This window comes from Nannospalax galili, unplaced genomic scaffold (genome assembly GCF_000622305.1).
Source record: "Nannospalax galili isolate Female #2095 unplaced genomic scaffold, S.galili_v1.0 scaffold1437, whole genome shotgun sequence".
NCBI classification, from domain to species: Eukaryota; Metazoa; Chordata; class Mammalia; order Rodentia; family Spalacidae; genus Nannospalax; species Nannospalax galili.
This window is the reverse complement of record NW_008341050.1, coordinates 1370764-1390994: the sequence shown is the minus strand read 5'-3', so window position 1 is coordinate 1390994 and position 20231 is coordinate 1370764. Positions and strand designations below refer to the sequence as shown.

The 20231-nt window shown below is 42.9% G+C and overlaps 1 protein-coding gene across 6 annotated transcripts in view; it reads right to left on the bottom strand.

Annotated features, from left to right (window-relative positions):
- Positions 1-20231, bottom strand: part of Micu1 (mitochondrial calcium uptake 1) — a 191340-nt gene that overhangs the window by 13215 nt on the left and 157894 nt on the right. For all 6 annotated transcript variants that reach the window (XM_008836624.3, XM_008836626.3, XM_008836627.3 and 3 more), the window contains one exon: positions 13171-13279. In XM_008836624.3, the coding sequence (XP_008834846.1) occupies positions 13171-13279 (109 nt within the window). The remainder of the gene's footprint in view (positions 1-13170; positions 13280-20231) is intronic.

The following is a 20231-nucleotide window of genomic DNA, read 5'->3' as shown; positions in this document are numbered from 1 at the left end:
GTCCTTGAGACAGTAGCAGTAGTAAAGACTGGAAAGAAAATTCAAAAGGTGCAAAAATGTAGAGTCTGTCTCTTAGCCTTGTACTGTAGCATCTTTACTTTCAGAGGCAACCAATACCACCTGATCTACAGACACACAGTCAAGGATTTACTCTTCACCTTCCCTTTTCTGTGAAATGGAGACATATCAAATGGAATGCTTTGCTTGGCTCATTTAGCACCATGACAGAACTAATTCCATCCCAGAACGCAGCTTCCTGTGTAACAGCTGTAGAGTGAGTGCTCTACTGGTGGTATGGCGGTATGGACTGATTTACTTAGCTAGTTCTGCTATTCTAACCTCAATCTGCAGAAGGCACCTTCTCTATAGAATTACATCCTTGGTGGACTGTGATCGCTGCTTCAGTGAAGTCTGAGTCTCATGGCTCAAGTGGGAGCAGATACATTTAAATTCAGTGTGTTGAAATGGTAGGAGAGCCTACTGCTTATCTTCAGGGCCTTCTGCAGGTAGAAAGCCTTGAGGCCGCCGAGGAGCACAGCTTGTGACAAAGACTACTCTCATTGCTTCTCTGGCAATGGTGTGCTTTTTAAAGTCCTTTTCATTTTATTTTTATTTTACTTACATGTTTGCGTATGTGTATGTGTCTGTGTGTATATGGCACATGTATGTTATGGGTGTCCATGGAGATCAGAAAAGGGGCATTGGATCTCCAGGAGCTGGAGTTACAGGGGATTGTGAACTGCCTGACATGGGTGCTGGGAACTGAATGTAGGTTCTCTGTAAGAGGTATATTTTTTCATTAAAAAATGCCTGGTACATTTTTTCATTAAAAAAATTTAAGTATTTGGGGCTAGAGAGAGACGACTCAGCAGTTAAAAACCACTTGCTGTTCTTGCAGAGGATCCAGGTTTGGTTCCCAGCACCCATATGGCAGCTAACAACCGTCTGTAACTCCAGTCCTCATGCACATAGCACACTTATATATGTGCAGGCGAAACACTCATACACATAAACTAAAAACAAATTAAAATAAGATGAATTTAGTTATTGTGTGTGTGTTTGTATGTGGGTGTGTACGTGTCTCAGCACATGTGCAGAGGTTTGAGGATAACTTGCAGGGGCTGGTTCTCTCTTTCCACAATGTGGGTCTTAGATATTGAATTCAGGTCATCGGATTTGGCAGCAAGTGCCATTACCTGCTGAGCATCTTGCTGGCCCATAATTTTTGTCAACATTCTTTGTTGGTCTGTTTCTCAGTGGGATGTATTGTTGGCTGATTTCATCCTTACTTACCTACTCGGACGTTTTGTCATGAATCCCTAAAGTAGCTCTGTTTCTCCTTGGAGAGTTTATATCATTTTACTAAATTGTAATATATTCAAGTGATGCAGTTAAGCCAGAATCAATCTTTAGAATGCTAAGTGACTTTAAATTTGGGGAAATAAAGCAGGTCTTTGCATAGGAAATACTTCATAAAGCAAACATTTATTTCAGGTTTTGAGCTTCCCTGCCTACACTGTGAATTATTATACTTTAAAAATTGATGACTTTGTCTTAAATGAATGGAATCCTGGCCAACACTCCTCTTCACATAACCATGTTTTTATGATGAACTGAAGTGCAGGGGACTGCCTCCCACAAACTGGAAGGATTTTCTTTCATAATCCCTTCCCCAGACATGCCTGTGACTTTCCTCCCTGCTGCCTCCAGGCTCTGCCTTGACTGTCTTGGGGGTTTGTGCTTTGAAGCTCCTTCTCCTTCTGTCATATGGAAGTGCTGAGTCTGCTCTGTGATAACTCTTGGTGCCCCTGGAGCAGTGACTGCCATCCATGCACCAATGAAAACACTTCTGCGATGTCAATGAGCCCGAGTTTCTGCTCCGCTTGGTGTCATACCACTGTGATTTGGGCAAGTCTTTTTCCTTTGTGGTTAATGACTTTCACTGAAAGGTGACGAATAAAGCAGGAGCTTAAAGAAAATGATTTCTGGGGCTGGAGAGACGGCTCAGTGGTTAAGAACACTGACTGTTCTTGCAGAAGACCCAGGTTGGAATCCCAGCACCCACATGGTAGCTAACATGTCGGTAACTCCAGTTCCAGGGGATCCGATAGCTTCCTCTGACCTCTGTAGGCATTGCATGACAAGGGTGCACTTACCTACGCGCAGACAATTACATGCATACACATAAAATAAAAATAATAAATAAAATGTTTAAAAAATTGCTATAAAAAAAGAAAATGATTTCTAAGCTCCCTTCCAGTCCTAAAATTTTATGACTGCCATGTTGTCCTTTTTTTTTCTTAAACACCATGTAATAGCACTCAGTCACAAGCCCCTATCTTCAGAAGTCTATCTTCAGAGCAGTGGCTGTTCTTCTGGAGGACCTACATAGTGTTCCCAACAGCCAAATGGTGGCTAACGACCATCTATAACTCCAGTTCCAGGGGATCTGACACCCTCTTCTGACCTCCATGGGCACTGCATGCACATGGTGCACCTACAAACATGCAGGCAAAACACTCATACGTATAAATAAAATAAATAATAACTAAAAAAAAACAAAAAACAAATAAAAGTGGGAATTTCTGGTTGGTGTGGTAGGCAGAATGGTGAGGTGGACCCAACATTCCCAGCCTCTAGTTTATACATCATTTAAAAATATTTTATTTGCTGGGTATGGTGGTCCATGCCTTTAACCCTAGGACTCAGAGGCAGAGGCAGGTGGATCTCTGTGAGTTTCAGGTCAGCCTGGTCTACATAGTGAGTTCCAGGCCAGCTGGGACTGCAGGGAGACCCTGTTTCAAAAAGATAAAAAAAAAAATTATTTATGCCAGGCATGGTGATGCACACCTTTAATCCCAGCATTTGGGAGGCAGAGGCATGTGGACTTTTAAATGTGAGGCCAGCCTGGCCTACACAGTGCGTTCCAGCCCACTTAGGGCTACAGGGAGACTCTGCCTCAAAAAGCCAAAAAATTTTATTTATTATTTTTATATGTATGAGTATATTGCCTGCATGTATGTAAGTGTATCTGTGCAGTGCAATGCCTGTGGAGGCCAGAAGAGGGCATCATATTCCCCTGGGACTGGAGTTATCGTTTGTTAGCTGCCATGTGGGTGCTAGGAATTGAACTTGGGTTCTCTGCAAGAGCAGCCAGTGCTCTTAACTGCTAAGCCATCTCTCCAGTCCCCTAGTCTACACATCTTGCAATCTCTCTTTAATGTGGGCAGGTCCTTAAATATGGCCTATCACTCCTGCAGTTAGGTGACCTTACATGGAAGAGGCGATGGACAGTTACTCCTATGATCACGTTCTGTAAGGATCTGCCTTTGTTAGGCTTTTTTAAGACCATCCTGTGAGTGGGTTCGTGACCAAGACCTGCTGTGGCCTGTGGAGAATCAGCAGTCAAGGGGAAAAAGGGGATTCAATCCCACAACCAAAAGGAACTGAATGTTGCCAACAACCTGAAAACCGTGACTTCAAGCCTTGTTAGGATCTGGGCAGACTCCAGTAGGCTGTACCCAGACTCTGAAAACAGCCAATGTTGTTTCTTGGCTATGGAACTGCTCCTCAGTTGTCATGCAGCAATAAAAAGCAAACAGAGCTAGCTGGGGGGGTATTTATGATTGGACATGTCCTTCTGGGGCTCCTAAAATCATACTTTATATATAGCTGCCCTCGGTATCTAGGCACTTTTTACACCTTTGTGCAGTTGCAACACTAAGCGGCACAAATTAGATTTTGTGGCGGCACTAGCCAAGCTCTAATTAAGGTTTAAATTCCCTAACAAGGAGATAAATTAAAGCTGTCACTTTTCTTTGGGGAATTCAACTACTTTTCTCTGACTTAATTTTTCTGACTTCCTGTGTATCTGATAATAGTAACTCAGCTCATTTTCACAGATCTGGACATAGCTCTGGGCTACAACATGTGATGGTTCATTTTTCCTGTCAACCTGACTGGATTTAGAATCACCCAGGAGACAGCTCTTTGTGTCTGTGAGGGTGTTTCCAGAGAGGTTGAAAAGGAGAGGAAGACCAATCCTGGATGTGGGTGGCACTATCCAATGGGCTGGGGTCTGGGACAGAATAAAAAGGTAAAAAGGAGAAAGGGAGCTGAGGGCCATTGTGCATCTCTCTCTGCTTCTTGACTGTGGGCACGATGTGACCGCCCTCCTGCTGCCACAGCTAGAGCTCTCCTTGGTCATCATGCCTTCCCACTGTGGCATACTGTATCTTCTTAAACTGTGAGCCAAAATAGACTCTGCTTTCCTTAAGTTGCTTTCATTAGGTATTTTGTCATAGCAAAGAGAAAGGTAACCAATACCCGTGTCCTTAAAACATTACTACACTTAGGGGCTGGAGAAATGGCTCAGCAGTTGAGAGCACTTGCTGCTCTTGCAGAGGACCCAGGTTAGATTCCCAGCACCCACATGGTGGCTAACAACCATCCACAACTCCAGTTCCAGGGGATCCAATGCCCTCTTCTGACATCCTAGGGCAAGGCATGACACAGGTACAGTCACATGCATGCAGGCAATACACTCATACACATAAAATAAAAATAATAAATAAAAGAGACTACATTTAAGTAAAACTCTGATTTAACTGCTATCACAGCACTTCAAATCTGCAAAACCCTGAGAAATATTTATTAAAATCTTAATCAGAGGGTTACAGGAGTTATGACTGCTTAAGGTGTCAAGGGAAGTTAATGACAAAGGTGTCACATGCATCTCTGGCATTTTCTCCCTCACCCTAAACTTCTCTCCCCGACCCTTTTTTTTTTTTTTTTTTTAAGACAGGGCTTGCTTTATGATTTATGTAGCCTTGGATAGTGTGCTGAATAGCTTTAGTGTCAACTTGACACACCTGGGTAGAGGGAGCCTCAATTGAGGAATTTTTTTCCATTGGACTGGCCTATGGCCAGGTCTGTGGGACATCTTGATTATTGAGTGATGTGGGTGGTGCCACCCCTCAGCAGGTGGCCTTATGTTGAATAAGAAAGCAGGCTGAGGTGGGGCCAGGAGAGCAAGCCAGTAAGCAGCATTCCTCCATGGCCTGTGCTCCAGCTCCTGCCTCCAGGTTCCTGCCCTGAGTCTTGGTCTCTCTCAGTGATGAACTGTGACCCTGGAGATGTAAGATAAATAAACCTTTTCCTTCCCAAGCTGGTAGTGGTCAGAGTGTTTTGTCACAGCAATGGAAAAACAAACTAGAACAGATAGCTAGGAAGTTAGTATGAGAGGAAAAGGTCTTGAACTTACATTGATCCTGCCTCAGCCTCCCAAGTGCTGGTATTAAAGCTGTGTACTACCATGCCTGGTCCTCATTCTAATCTGATTTTGTTTGTTTTTTGAGACAGGATCTCAAAAACTATGTAGCTCTGGCTAGCCTGGAACTCACTATGTAGGCCAGACTAGCTTTGAACTCACAAATATCTGTCTGCCTCTACCTCACCAGTGCTGGGATTAAAAGCATGCACCATCACACCTGAGTCCTCCTCCTAAACTCTTATGTGATAGTTAGTGTTGACTGTCAACTTGACAGAATCTGGAATCACCTAGGAGACCAGCCTCCAGGCACACTTGTAAGGATTATCTTGAGTAGGTTAATTGAGGTGGTAAGACTTTACCCTCTCGTCCAGGATCTGCCATGTTTAGAATAAATTCCCTCATTTGTTACATCTACTGTGACCGAACTGGGCGTGCATGGCAGAAACTGCTGTGACTTTGAGTGGGACACAAAGATGTGGAAAATACAGTTCAAGTCTTGATGGAATCTACGAGAAAAAGCTTCAGTGCTTGATAATTAGAATAATCAATCAATTTAGAGCATCTAAGCTAATATGAATCTAAAAAGTAACTATAGATAATACTTCTTCAAAGAACAGCAGTAGACAAAAACTGGTCCTAGAGTGGTCTTTAAAGGTTTTTAAAAAATTATTTTCATTTTATGGTGTTGAGGACCAAACCCAGAGCGTCTATCCTGCTAGTAAGTGGTCTATCACTAAGTTATATCCCCAGGCATTAAAAAAAAATTAGTATCATTAGCTGGGCGTGGTGGCACACGTCTTTAATCCCAGCACTCAGGAGGCAGAGGCAGGTGGATCTCTGTGAGTTCAAGGCCAGCCTGATCTACATAGTGAGTTCCAGGACAGCTGGGGCTACAGGGAAACCCAGTCTCAAAAAAACCAAAAAAAAAAAAAAAATTAGTATCACCAGGCATGGTGGTGCACTCCTTTAATCCCAGCACTCAGGAGCCAGAGGCAGGCCTGGTCTACATAATGAGTTCCAGGCCAGCTGGTGCTACAGGGAGACCCTATCTCAGTAACTCCAAACCAACCAACTAACCAACCAACCAAACAAACAATATTGGGGCTGGAGAGATGGCTCAGTGGTTAAAAGCATTAACTGTTCTTGCAGAGGAACTGGGTTTGATTCCCAGAACCCACATGGTGGCTAATAACTGTCTGCAACTCCAGTTCCAGGGGCTCTGACACCCTCTTCTGATGTCCCTGGGCACTGTATGATATGGGTGCACCTACCTATATGCAGGCAATGCACTCATACACACAAAATAAATAAAATATAAAAAGACTAATATTTTTTATGAAGTTGCCATAGTGGGGTGGGTTGTATATTGGCCCCTTGATAAGTGTTGTCTTAGTTTGTTTCTTCATTGCTGTGACAAAATACTCTGACCAATACCAACTTGGGGAGGAAAGGGTTTATTCAGCTTACATCTCCTAGGTCACAGTTCATCAGGGAGCCCAAGGTAGGAACTCAGGGCAGGAACCTGGAAGCAGGAGCTGGAGCACAGGCCATGGAGGAACGCTGCTTACTGGCTTGCTCCCCTGGCCCCTGCTCAGCCTGCTTTCTTATGCAACACAGGCCCACCTGCCCATGGGTGGCACCACCCACAGTGGGCTGGGCCCTCCCACATCACTCATCAAGAAGATGCCCCTCAATAGAGGCAATTCCCCAGTTGAGGCTCCCTCAACCCAGGTGTGTCAAGTTGACACTAAAGCTATCCAGCACAAGTGTCAAGACCAGGACAATGACCAGAAAGTTATCCTGGCAATCTAGCATGTCCACAGTGTTAGCTCTTAACTTTCACAGTAGCCCTGAAACAAGTTTTCTAATACTACCATCCTAAGATCAGAAACCTAAGGTTTTCAGGACTCAATGATTTGCTTAATATTACTAGTTGGGACCAAACTCAGAGACTAGCAAGTATACTTAGCTCAACTGCAGTCCCACTAATAAGTAGTGAGGATTCAATCTCAGTTTCAGCAGAATGTCAGAATTTATGCTTAGCACAGGTTCTTTTTTTTTTTGTCTTTTTGAGACAGGGTCTCCCTGTAACCCCACCTGGCCACCTGGCCTGGAACTCACTATGTAGACCACACTGGCCTTGATCTCAGAGATCCGCCCGTCTCTGCCTCCCCAGTGCTGGGATTAAAGGCGTGCACCACCATGGCCAGCTTTAACGCAGGTTCTTACAAATAATTGTCTTTCATACATCATACGTCAGAGTAATATTGACAAATGGAGCCCATCACCGATACACCGAAGAGTGGAAGGGGTAATGGACACTGGGATCATGAGAGGCTGTGAAATCTGAACCTGTGGGCTGTGGAGTGGAGCCCACTATGTATGAAACCCTGGGCTCTATCCCCAGTACCACATGACACTATGTGTGGTAGCACATACCTATAATCCCAGCACTTGAGAGGTAGAAGTGGGAGGATTCCCACGAAGTCATTCTTGACTATAGTGAGTTTATAATCAGTCTGGGCTACAGAGTAAAACCCAGTTTTACCCCTGCCTTCAAGACATGAGTCTTAGCCAAAGGCAATTGGGAAGAAATAGCCTAGAGCCTGTCTTCTGTAGGCTACCGAGAAGCATGGCTCCAAATGGTGGCCTGCATGGTTTCCTGGACTGTGCATTAGCAAAGATTTCCAAGAGGCAACACAATGGAATGGAAAATACAGACTCTGGCATTAAGGAGATCTGGATATAGTTCCCGACTCTACCAGTGCTTAGCTGGGTAACCATGAGAAAGCTGCTTCCCTCTCTGCGTCCACATTCACAGAACAGGGACAATACCACCTACCCTTTAGATCTTAGGGATGGAGAAAGAAAGACTGTACATCAAACACTCAGCATTGTGACTATCATGGAAGTTGCTATGAAATGATGCATTGCTGTCAGAGTTCCAGATGTGTGATGGCCTCCGAGTCCAGGAAAGGACAACACTGCGGCATGCTTATGCTCAGGAGAGGTACCAGCTTATTCATCTAACGTGTTCAGAATATATGAGTTGGTAGTGTACTAGAAACTGCTTACTCCATCAGTAATTTCTGACTCCTCCAACAACCCAGTAGGGACCTAAAGGCAAAAGATTGCGACTTTTACTCTAAATTGTTTTGATTCAGAGAATTTGAAAGCCACAGAGGTTCTTAGAGGTCATCACTGTGATCCAAGTCACCCCAGAGATGAAAGAAACTGGAATCATCTGATGAGACATACTTCAAAGATAACCCTTGGGGTTGCCAAGAGCATCTTGCCAGGGTTATGCCACAAATTTAGGGGTTATTTTCTTGACCTGTGAGACAGTGAGCGAAACTACGTACAAATGAGGGAAAACATGAAGGATAACTATGTTATTAACTCAAACTTTCAAAGTAGATTTGTGCTGGGGTCTGAGTAATAAAGACCATGGACTTTATTTGTAATTATTTTCCTGTATTATAGTCAGAATACTTGGAGGACACTGGACCTGCAACTTTACCAAATCTAGTATCTAGAGGCGCCTCACACTGGGCCTTTCCTATACCTGGAATCCTTTTTATTCTCTTGGTAGAGAACAGCATGCTTTGAGATTTATAGGCCATAGCTCATTCTTGAGCTCCAGCTCAAGAACTTTTAACTACTTCATCATAGGATGGCATGAGGGAAAAAGTCGTGCTCAATTTCCTGTTACCTCCTTCAACAGATTACTGAAATAATTCAGACAGCCCATCAGAGGTAATAGATCTAATTTTATGTGTGTGAATGACCAATAGAGCTGGCTGCACTTAAGAGCTAAACCACAGAGATGACCCACAGTGGAACCCACAGTACTGCATGGTGACCGTTTCTTCAGGTGGTCAGAATTCACCAGGGACTCTTCACTCTTACCTGGTTGTTGCTAACACAGGGTCCACACAAACCAAAGAAACAGCTTCAATGACACTTCCAATTTTAGGACCGAATCATGTTCTCTGATGGTACCTCTGTAGATGCTGCCTGCCTGGACCTCTGGGACTGTTCAGAGGAACGTTAGTTCTGTAAGGTGGTCAATAATATTTTGTAGCAAATCAAGTTTGGGAATCATATCCCTCTTTTGGAGATTAATAACTCAAATTAGCTTATTAAAAGCCTGCAGGAGTAGTGCTGCAGGGAGAAATTCTGTGCAACTCTACATTTTTCAAACTTATTTGGACCCTGGAACACTTTTCTTCTTATAAAACCTACAGAGGAATCATTAACATATTGCAGTATACGATGTTTGGGAAACTGTGCTAAATTATGTCTCAAGATTAGTTTGTAAGCTTGGAACTAGCCAAGGATGAAACAGTGCCAGGGTCTCTAAAAGGTGCCAATTTCTGAAGGTCTGGAAAAAATGAATATGGCTGAGACTGAGAAGAGAGGCCAGGCAGAGTGCTGGTGCCCCCACGCCTCCTCTGCTCACATCCACAGCACATGTCAGGGCTTCATGTTTAAGTTCTAGATCTATGGCTAATTAGCCCTTACCCCACAAACCTGGATTGTTACACACTTCTCTCCCTGGTTACTGTGAGCTTCTTACGAGTAGAGCCCTGTGCCAAGCAGACTGTGCAGAATACAGAGATAAGTCTACCTGTTTGTATTGTCAGCTTCATGACAGAAGCACCTGACATTTCTTAAAATGCTCACTGGAAGGCAGGCACAAGGTTAAGAGCACTTTATGTAGATCTATCCTCATAAAACCCTTGGAGGTCAGTGTCTTTATCCTTACTTTAAAATAGAAACTAAATTCAGAAATGGCCCAGTGCTACCCAGTTAGAAATGATGGCAGCAAATACTTGAACTTGGACAGTGTTAGATCAGTGCCTGTGTTCTTTCAAGACAGGGTCTCCCATATCCCAGGCTGGCTTCAAACATACTATGTAATTGAGGATGACCTTGAAATTCTACTTCGACCATGAAATTCTAATTCTGCTTCTATTGCCTAAGTGCTGGGATAACACTCGTGGGTCACCATATGGTACTGGGGACCAAATCCAGGGCTTTGCACATGCTAGGCAAGTACTTTACCAACTGAACTATATTCCCAGCCCAGAGCTTGTATGCTTAACCACTACACTTTTCTTCCTCTTTCTGGGGTTCAGATCTGTAGTGAAATCTCACACAGTTCTGTGGAGAGGGAAGTAAAGGCCTATAAATCACGTAGAACTAGTTTATGTCAGGTGTTGCTCTAGGCATATGGAATGAATCAGCAAGATGTATTTAGTAAAGTATGGCAGAAAATGAACATGTAAATATAATAGTGAGATATGCTATAATAAGAAGACGACATGACACTAGATGGTGATGTTGGGAGGGTGGACATAGTCTTTGTAGATGGAGCACCTAGAGCCACCGGGAGTTAGAAAGGCAAGGGAGGATGTTCCACCAAGTCTTTGAAGGGAACGTGGTCCTACCAACTCTTAATTTCAGACACCATGCCTTTAAAACTCAACTGTCAGGGAACGAATTTTGGTTGCTTTAAATCAAGTTTGTGGTTTGTGGCCTTTAAAAATTAAAAAAAAAAAAAAAAATAGCAGTTCTGGGAAATAAAGGCATGCGGTTTCTCTGTTCCTTAGCACAAAGCTAGGCCAGTAACCTGTCCATATCTATCACTGTACACTCAGAGGACACAATGAAATCAGATAAACAAACCAAGAAGTCAAAGTCAGCGAATGGCACAGCACCACAAATCTCAAAGCCAGATGCATTGTGGCAGGTCAAGCATGGCTGTGTAAATGCCCCCCCCACCTCCATTTCCAAGATGTGGAGTAGATACTGGTGAAAACTTCACTTGGGAAATGGCCTGAAGCCATTTGGAAGAAATGCTTCTACTTTTTTTTCTCCTTTTTAATAACAAGGTTGAATTTCCCTTTGCTACCACTACCCTGAATCATTGTATTTTGTATACCCTATAATTTTAACACAGATGGTGATTCATTCTATACATTGTTCTTTAAAGTGGTTATGCTGGCTTTAGTTGAGAAAAAAAGGGAAATCTAGAGGCACTTATTAATTCTATTTTTGTAACTTTTGACTTTAAATCTTACCTTTTTGATTTTCATATTGCTATCTAATCCTGTTTTGCTGAAACAGTAATACAATCAAAGCTTATCTGGAGACACAACCTCCTTACAACATCCTTGTGATGCCACCCCCCTGCCAAAAAAAAAAAAGTCTACAAAGATGAGAGATTATTTCAAACAAACAAAAAAAATGCTATTTAAAGAAGCTATGTGAGGGGCTGAACAGATGCCTCAACAGTTAAGAGCACTAGTTGTTTTTGGAGAGGACCCAGGTTCAGGTCCCAGCACCCATATGGCAGCTAACAGCCATCCTTAACTCCAATTCCAAGGATCTGATGCCCTCTTCTGGCCTCTATGTGCACTGTTTGCACAGGAGGTACGCTTACGTACATGCAGGCAAAACATTTATACACATAAAATAAAAATACAATTAAAAAAGTTATGTAAATTCATAAAATAAAAGGGATTCAGATTGGAAAGGAAGAAATAAGGTGATTTCTATTTGAAAATGGAATGATCTTTTTTAGTTTGTTTCTGAGACAAGGTCTCCTTGTAGCCCCAGCTGGTTTGCTATTTGCTATAGACCAGGCTGGCACTGTTCTCACAGAGATCCTCCTGACTTTGCCTCCCGAGTGCTTGGACTGAAGGTGTGCACCAACCATGCCAGGCAAGAGTTGTCTATATTTAAGAGGTACAGCATGATGTTTTGATATATAATACACTGAAATAATTACAGCAATCAATCTAATTAGCATTTTTTTTCTTTTAGATAGGGTCTTGCTATGTAGACCAGGCTGGCCATGAACTCAGGATCCTCCTGCTACTGAGTACTGATTATAGGTATGGGCCACCATGCTCACCTTCCAAACGAAAATTTCTATCACCTCAGACATTTATCGTTTTGTGTGTATAGTAGTAGCACTTATGATCTCTCAGCAAATCTCAGGTACAAGATACAGCGTTAGTAACCAGAGTCACCATGCTGTACATTAGTTCTCTAGAATCAACTCAGCCTGCATAACTAAATCTGTACCCTTTGGTCAATCTCCCCATTTAACTGCTCTCCTGTGAACCCCTTTGGCACACAACATTCTACTTGTTTCTATGAGTTCGGTTATTTTTTAAGATTTCACATATAAGTTAGAGTCATGATCTTGCATTAGAAAATCTTAAGGCATTTACTAAAAAAGTGCTGAATAAGCCAGACTGTGTTTCTAAAACTCCAGTCATGCTTTGGAGAGACTTAAAAGTACACACTGTAGCTTCCTACAGTGGAAATAAAGATAGTCTCAGACTAAGAATGCAGGAACTTTACTGAACTACAAAAAAACGATAAAAGAAATTCTTTAGACCAGATGAACAATTGGATATTCAAGGATAGGTGACAAGCACTCAGAATGGTAAATAGCCGGTCAATTTAAGACTTTCTTCTTTTCATTCTTAAAAACATATAACCATTGAAAGCAAAAATCCTAATCAAACCATTCCTTCTTATCAAAGCCTCTAATTGCAAAGCAACTTCTGCCTCTGATTACACAGGCCCTGATTAACTCAGAAGAGAGAGGTTCCACAGCTCTGGCCTTGCTCCAGTGCCTGTTTCCAAGGCTAAACACTTCAACATGGGCATCTGCCCTGTCTGCAGCTGTCAGTAGAAAGAAACATATTTGCTGAGCTTGGCACCTCAAGGTGAAATGCAAGGCTCATGCAATGCCCAGAAAACAAAGTAAATCAATTGACAATGCCAAGAAAAGCTGGCATTTGAAGGAAGGGCATTCATGTAATAGAGTGCAGAGTCAATGTTAAACTTTCAAGAAAGAAAGTTTTGGGTTTCATTACCTTTATCGAGAGATGCTCCAGCCATATGGTAAAAGCTCAGCGCGGTGTCCACATCATTGATATTCTTCAGGAAAGTAAAGAAGTTCTCCACTTCCTGAAACGTCAGGCCCTGAAAGAGGAGAGATAGCAAGGTAGGGAAGGGCAGGAAGAGGGAGGGAGGGAGGGAGGAAGAGAGGAATAGAGGGAGGGAGGAAGGGAGGAACCCAGAAAACAATCAGGCAGCTATTCACATCTATGTCAGGAAATTTGAGCTCATGACTAGAACAGAAACTGAATACAGAAGTCAGGGAACAGCAAATTTGTACATAACAAGAAGAAAATTCTAGAGTGTTACCTTGAGGAAAGCAAACTGGCTAGCCGCTTCCCCTACTTGAAAAGTCTGACAGAAAGCTGCGTATAGTGATGGCGGGCACCCTTAATGGAAGTACTTAGCTGTGCTTCCAGTTACCCACCCTGCCTATCGTGACACTTCCTCAGCGGGCTGCAGCACCTTATCTGCTACCCATCTTAAGACATGGTAGCAGAGTCTGGACTTCCCTTTACTAGTCTGCTCACAGGCCAGCTAAGCCTTTAGACTTAAGCTAATTAAGGAATCACCAAAGGCAGCAACATACAAGGGATGGGTTTCAGCTCTTAGCAAAACCTGAGCACTAGGGGAAGCTGTTCACTGTCTCAATTTAACAGCTGCTAATGAAATAATTTACCATGGAAATTTGATGAAAGTCTGTGAATAAAGAAATTCCTTTTAGAAGCTGGTCAAAGCTTTGCTCATCTCTATTGGCTCAAGAGAAGGCAGCTGTGTGGGTGGGGATACCCTGAGTTCCTGCATGGGGCAAAGAGTGGCTTATTTGCTTCCCCACTTCTCAACACCCGGCTGTTGTCAGCAATGAACTTTCAGAAGCGCAGCACTGGGGACTCTGGACACTGTAAGTAGAGTGGGCCTGAGTGGACTGCAGAGTCCACCTCTCTATGCTACAGAGCCCAGGAAGCCAGTAACCAGGATCCCTTAGCACGGAATCTACAGTTCTTTTCTAGCATGCTCAAGACTGGGCCAGTTGGATCTTTCCCATCAATTAAACAGAAAGTGAGAGATCCGGGTGTATGGTTATGTCATGTGACTTTTTCTAATTTTTCCTCTGGAGAATTCAAACTTAAGAAACTAATATAGGGGCCAGTGAGATGGCTCAGTGGGTAAAGGTGCTTGCTGCCAAACCTGACAACAACCAAGTTCGATCCCTGGGACCCACATGATGGAAAGAGAGAACTGATTCTCGAAGTTGTCCTCCCACCTCCAGACATGCATGTATAGACACACACACACAAAGAGACACATACAGACACACACAGAGACACACATAATAAATAAATATGTAATAAAACAGAAGCTGGTGTAAAAGAACACCCACAGGATCTTCATCCCCCTCCAGCTGCCCCAGCACACCCTTTCCCCTTCATGTACCGCCACCAGCCAGTGACAACCAGTATTCCAACTTTTAGGGGATTCGTTTCCATTTCCATTAAAATTAAAAAAAAAAGTACTGGTACCTATTATGCATCCCTAAACAGAAATGGCTTCACTCTACTTTTAAATGTTACAAATGGAAAAACATAGTATATATTTTTTATGTATAGCTTCTAAGATTTATATTTGATATGTATCTATAGTTCATTAAACTTTTAAACAGTTTTTTGATTTGTTTTTATTTTGTATGTATGAGTGTTTTGCCTGCCTGAATGCAAGTGCAACATGTGTGTGCAGTGCTCATGGAGGCTAGAAGAGGGCATCAGGTTTCCTGGAACCTGAGTTGCAGACGGTTGTTAGCTGCCAACTGGGTGCTGGGAACCAAACCCAGGTCCTCTGCAAGAGCAGCCAGTGCTCTTAACTGCTGAGTCATCTCTCTAGCCCAGAATTTTGCTTATGTTTTTGAGACAGGGTCTTACTGTGTAGCCCTGGTTGGCCTGGAACTATGTAGATCAGGCTAGCCTTGCCTTCACAGAGATTCACCTACCTCTGCCTCCTGAGTGCTAAGATTAAAAGCGTGCGCCACCACAACCAGGTTAGTTCGTTCATTTTTATTGCATAAAATATTCCATTGTGTGACTATATCACAGTTTTAAAAACTACTTTATTATTTTTATGTGTATGTGTGCATTGCCTGCATGTAGGTAAGTGCACCCGTGTCGTGCAATACCCGCGGAAGACAGAAGAGGCTGTTGGATCCCCTGGAACTGGAGTTACAGACAGTTGTTAGCTGTCATGTGGGTGCTGGGATTCGAACCTGGGTCTTCTCCAAGAACATTTAGTGTTCTTAAGCACTGAGCCATCTCTCTAGCCCCCATATCACAATTTTTTAAAAGGACTATTTGAGTGTGTATGTGTCTGAGAAATGCGTGTCACTCACTGCACAAAGACATGGAGGTCAGAGGACAACCTTGTTGAGTTAGTTCTCGCTGTCCACCTTTACATGGGTTCCCAGGATTAAAGTCCGGTCATGCAGGAGGCAACACGTGCCCTTCCCACTGAGCCATCTCGCTGGTCCTCACAAATTGTTCTTTTGTTTCAAAAGGGGTATTTCCAGTTTTGGAGACTTGTGAATGGAAGTGCATCTATACTCAAGCACTTAAACATTGTAGAGCACTTATTTCTATGTATCAAGTAGTGCCAAATTCTTGCAGATCCCTAATCTGAGGTCATTTTCTTGGTCTTGACTTGGAGCGCCAGAGTTAGGGCTTACCCCTAAGATGGACACTACAGTATGCTATTTAGAGTAGACAGCGCCTTGAGAGGCCACCACAGCATTAGCAGCATACGTCCCAGTCTCACTGTGTCTGTGTGGATGGCTACCCTGGCACCATCCTCCTTCTTCCCATCAAGAGACATGCAAAGGTGAAAGAAACCCAGGAGTTTATTGAGGGATGACTAGATAAACAAGAGAGAGTTTCTGTTTTCCTCTCTCTCCAGGCCATGCTGCATGTCTGCAGTCCCTCCCTTATGGAGGCTGTGGCAGATTTGTGAGTTTGGTGCTAGCCTGGACTACATGCAAGATCCTGTCTAAAAAACAACAAACAACAACAAAAATGAAGAGTGTGGAGAGAAGGGGGTTTTGTGTCTGCGACTGCATGAATATCAGGTGCCTGGGCTAGTTCATTCACAGAGACAGACAGTAGAATGGTGGTGACCACAGGCTGGGGAGACAAGGAATGGGGAGATACTGTTTGGGAAGGTGAACAAAGTTCTAGAGATAGTGGTGATGGCTGCCCAACACTGGGAATGTACTGAACACCACTGAATTATACATTTAAGAATGGTTAAAAGTAAGGGTTGAAGAGATGGCTCAGCGGTTAAGGGCACTGGTTGCTCTTGCAGAGGACCCAGGTTTGATTCCCATGTTAGCATACGGCAGCTAACAACTGTCTGTAATTTGAGCTCCAGGGGAATCTGAAGCCCTCTTCTGACTTCTGCAGGTATCTCATAACATAGGCACCCACCCACATGCAGGTAATACACTCATATACATAAAATAAAATAAAAATAATAAGAAAAATATGAATAAAGAATGGTTAAAATAGCCAGGTGTGGTGGCTCATGCCTTTGATTCCAGCACTCGGGAGGCAGAGGCAGAAGAATCTCTCAGTTCGAGGCCAGCCTGGTCTACAGGGAGACCCTGTCTCTAAAAGAAAAAAAAAGGTTAAATTGGTAACTTTTTGTGTTATGTGTATTGGGACACATCTACAAGACAAAACTAAGAAATGGATTCCTAAGGTAGTGGGGAGACAGTGGGCAGAATTCTTTTTTTCACCTGCACTGACTTATTCCACCTTGTTAGGCAGTCTCTCTCACTGTTTCTGCTGCTCTGTGAACTCTAGGTTGTTTCCCTGAGAGCTTCCAGCAATTCTCCTGCTTCTGCCTTCCATCTTGCCACAGGAATGCTGGGATTACAGGTGTGCCCTATCACATCTGGCTGTTTTTTTCAACCTGGATTCTGGGGATAGAACTCAGGTCATGGCACTTGCACAGCAAGTGCTTTTATCTGCTGAGCCATCCTGCTGGCCCTGAATTCTGATTCCTTTTTTGGGGCAGAGGATTGAACCCAGGGCCTTGTGCATGCTAGACAAGTGCTCCACTACCATGTTGTACCCTCAGCCTCAGACCAGAAGGGGTTTGGGGGACCAAAGGCTGAAATCAAACTCCTAAAACAGAAAGAACATTGTGGAGGAAATATTTTCCACTCTGAAAAAGAATCTCTAATGTTTGCTAACTCATTTTTTTTGTGAAACGCCAAATACTATAGTGTAAGTCCAGACTTCTTAAGCTGGAATTATTGGAGGGCAGAGAGAAAAAGAGGGAGGCTATGTGAATCAACTGCCCGTTCCTCTGATGATTTAGACAAACAGCAGAAATCATCGGATGACATGGTTAAATCTAAACAGGTAATGCTCTACCTTTAGTACATAGATATAATAAAGACTATTTATTGAGTCCTTACTAACCATTCAGCACTCTGCCAAGAACAATGAGAAAAATAAATTGCATTGGACATGGACCTTGATTTTATGGAACTTATAATTTAGATAGGCTTCCTTAAGGAAAAGATAAAACCAGTCACAAAATTCTTATTTCTTGGTAACTACTTTGTTTTAAAAAAAAAATCTTGGCTCAGTGGTTAAGAATCCTGGTTGTTCTTATTGAAGGCCCAGGTTCGAATCCCAGCACCCACATGGCAGCTAACAACTGCCCATAATTCCAGTTCCAGGAGATCCAACACCTCTTCTGTCCTCCGCAGACACTGTACAACATGGGTGCACTCACTACATGCAGGCAATACACGCATACACATAACATAAAAATAATAAGGGGCTGGAAAGATGGCTCAGCAGTTAAGAACACTTGTTGTTCTTGCAGAAGACCCAGGTTCAAATCCCAGCACCCACATAGGAGCTAACAACTGTCTATAACTCCAGTCCCAGGGCATCCAACAGCCTCTTCTGACCTCTGTGCACGACACAGTTGCACTTACCTACATGCAGGCAATACATGCATACACATAAAATAAAATAAAAAAACCTTGAAGACTATTAGAATAAAACCAGAGTAAAGACTATACCATGAGGGGCTGAGGACATGGCTCATGGCTAAAGCGCAGCGGTGCTGCAATCCCAGTTCTGGGAAGGAAGGGGGATGGGATGGGGGTGGGGAGACGGAATTCACTCACTGGCAGCTGGTCTAGCCAACAGTAAGCTCCAGGTTAAGCGAGAGTCACTGTCTCAAAAAAAGATGGAGAGTGAGAGAGGAAGACATCTGACACACAGACACACACAGACACACAGACACACACACACACATACACACACACACACACACTACACCATGAGCTTTGTGGATATTAAAATAAAGCTGAAGGCTTATGCTTATCGTCAGCTGGGCTCTCAGACTGGAAGGCTATAGCTTATACACAGTCTACTGGCAGGTGAGCTGAACTGCTGACACAGCTGTCAGAAGGAACTGTTCTCTGAAGTCTGGTGTCAATGGACTTTTCTTGACACACTATGGGGAGGTTGCAAATGGGGGAGTTATCTTCTTTGAGATCCGTTCAGTAGAATGGTTAATTAGCAGTTCGCACCCTTTGGAAAGATGGGCTTACATGGAAGTTAGGTGACTCAAAAATACAATAAGATTACATAGTTTGTAGATGGAAGAGAGCATTTTCTAGGTACTATAAAAAGGCACTTAACATCTGGAAGTTGTTAACAGAGTGACTTGTCTTTCAAAATTAAACTCATTCTACAAAACTTTCAAAAGTAAACAAGAAAAACTCTTTAAGGCCTTGGATGAAGAGCAAGAGCAATAATGTAACATAACATATCCAAAGCACAACCCATTTAAAAAAACCTGCAAATTAGATTTCATCAAAACTAAAATAAATTGTAAATGAGAGGCTAGGAGAAAATATTTGAAAATAAATTTTTTTTGATAAAGGAGCTATACCCAGAATTATATAAAGAACTCTGAAGGCTGGTGAGATGGCTCAGTGGTTAAGAGTGGTTAAGAGAGCATTGTGCTCTTCCAAAGGACCTGAGTTCAATTCCCACCACCCACATCAAGCAGCTCACAATTGCCTATAGCTCCAGTTCCACGGGATCCAACACCCTCTTCTGACCTCTGCCAGAACCATACAAACATGGTGCACTTACAGACCTGAAAAACACTCATACTCAAAAATAAAAATAAAAATAAGCTAGGAGTGGAAAGGATACAGCCCAGTGGTAGAGCTTGTCTGGTACACACAGGCCCTGGTTTTGATTCCCAGCACCATAAATAAACAAACAAATATTTGAACAGTTATTTTTACCAAACAAGATACATGACTGATGAGCACACTGGGCAAGCACAAGTTAAAACCACAATGTTATCTACCAAAATGACAGTGATGAAGGGGACAACAGGTGAGGGCTGCTGGGAGGGCACAGAGAGCAGATGCCCCCACCTTCATGTGGAAAAGGAAAACAGTTATAGCCGTTTGGAAAATAGTTTGTTTCTTAACAAGTTAAATATGCCGGGCATGGTGGCATTCCCCTTTGATCCCAGTACTTGGGAGGCAGAGGTAAGCCTATCTCTGTGACATTGAGGTAAGTCTGGTCTATGTTAGTGAGTTCTAGGCCAGCCAGGACTACATAGACAGACCCTGTCCCCGCTTCCCCCAACCTTCCAAAAAAAAAGGTTAAACATAAATCTACCATATGACCTTGCTATCTTACTTCTAGGAATCTTCTCAAGAGAAATAAGAACATAGGATCATGTAAAAACTTGTTGATAAACATCCTCCCCAATACAGCCCAATGGAAACAATCAATTGTGTACCTGTAGGTGAATGGATAAAGAAAACTGGAATGCTGTGTACTACTTAGCAATAAAGGGAAATAAATGATTAATAAATGTACAAGTACAGATAAATCTTCAACTATTATAAGCCAGAGGAGAAAGACTACATTATGATATCCTATTCTCTCTCTCTCTTTTTTTTTTTTTTTTTTTTTTTTTTTTTTTTTTTTTTTTTGGAAAG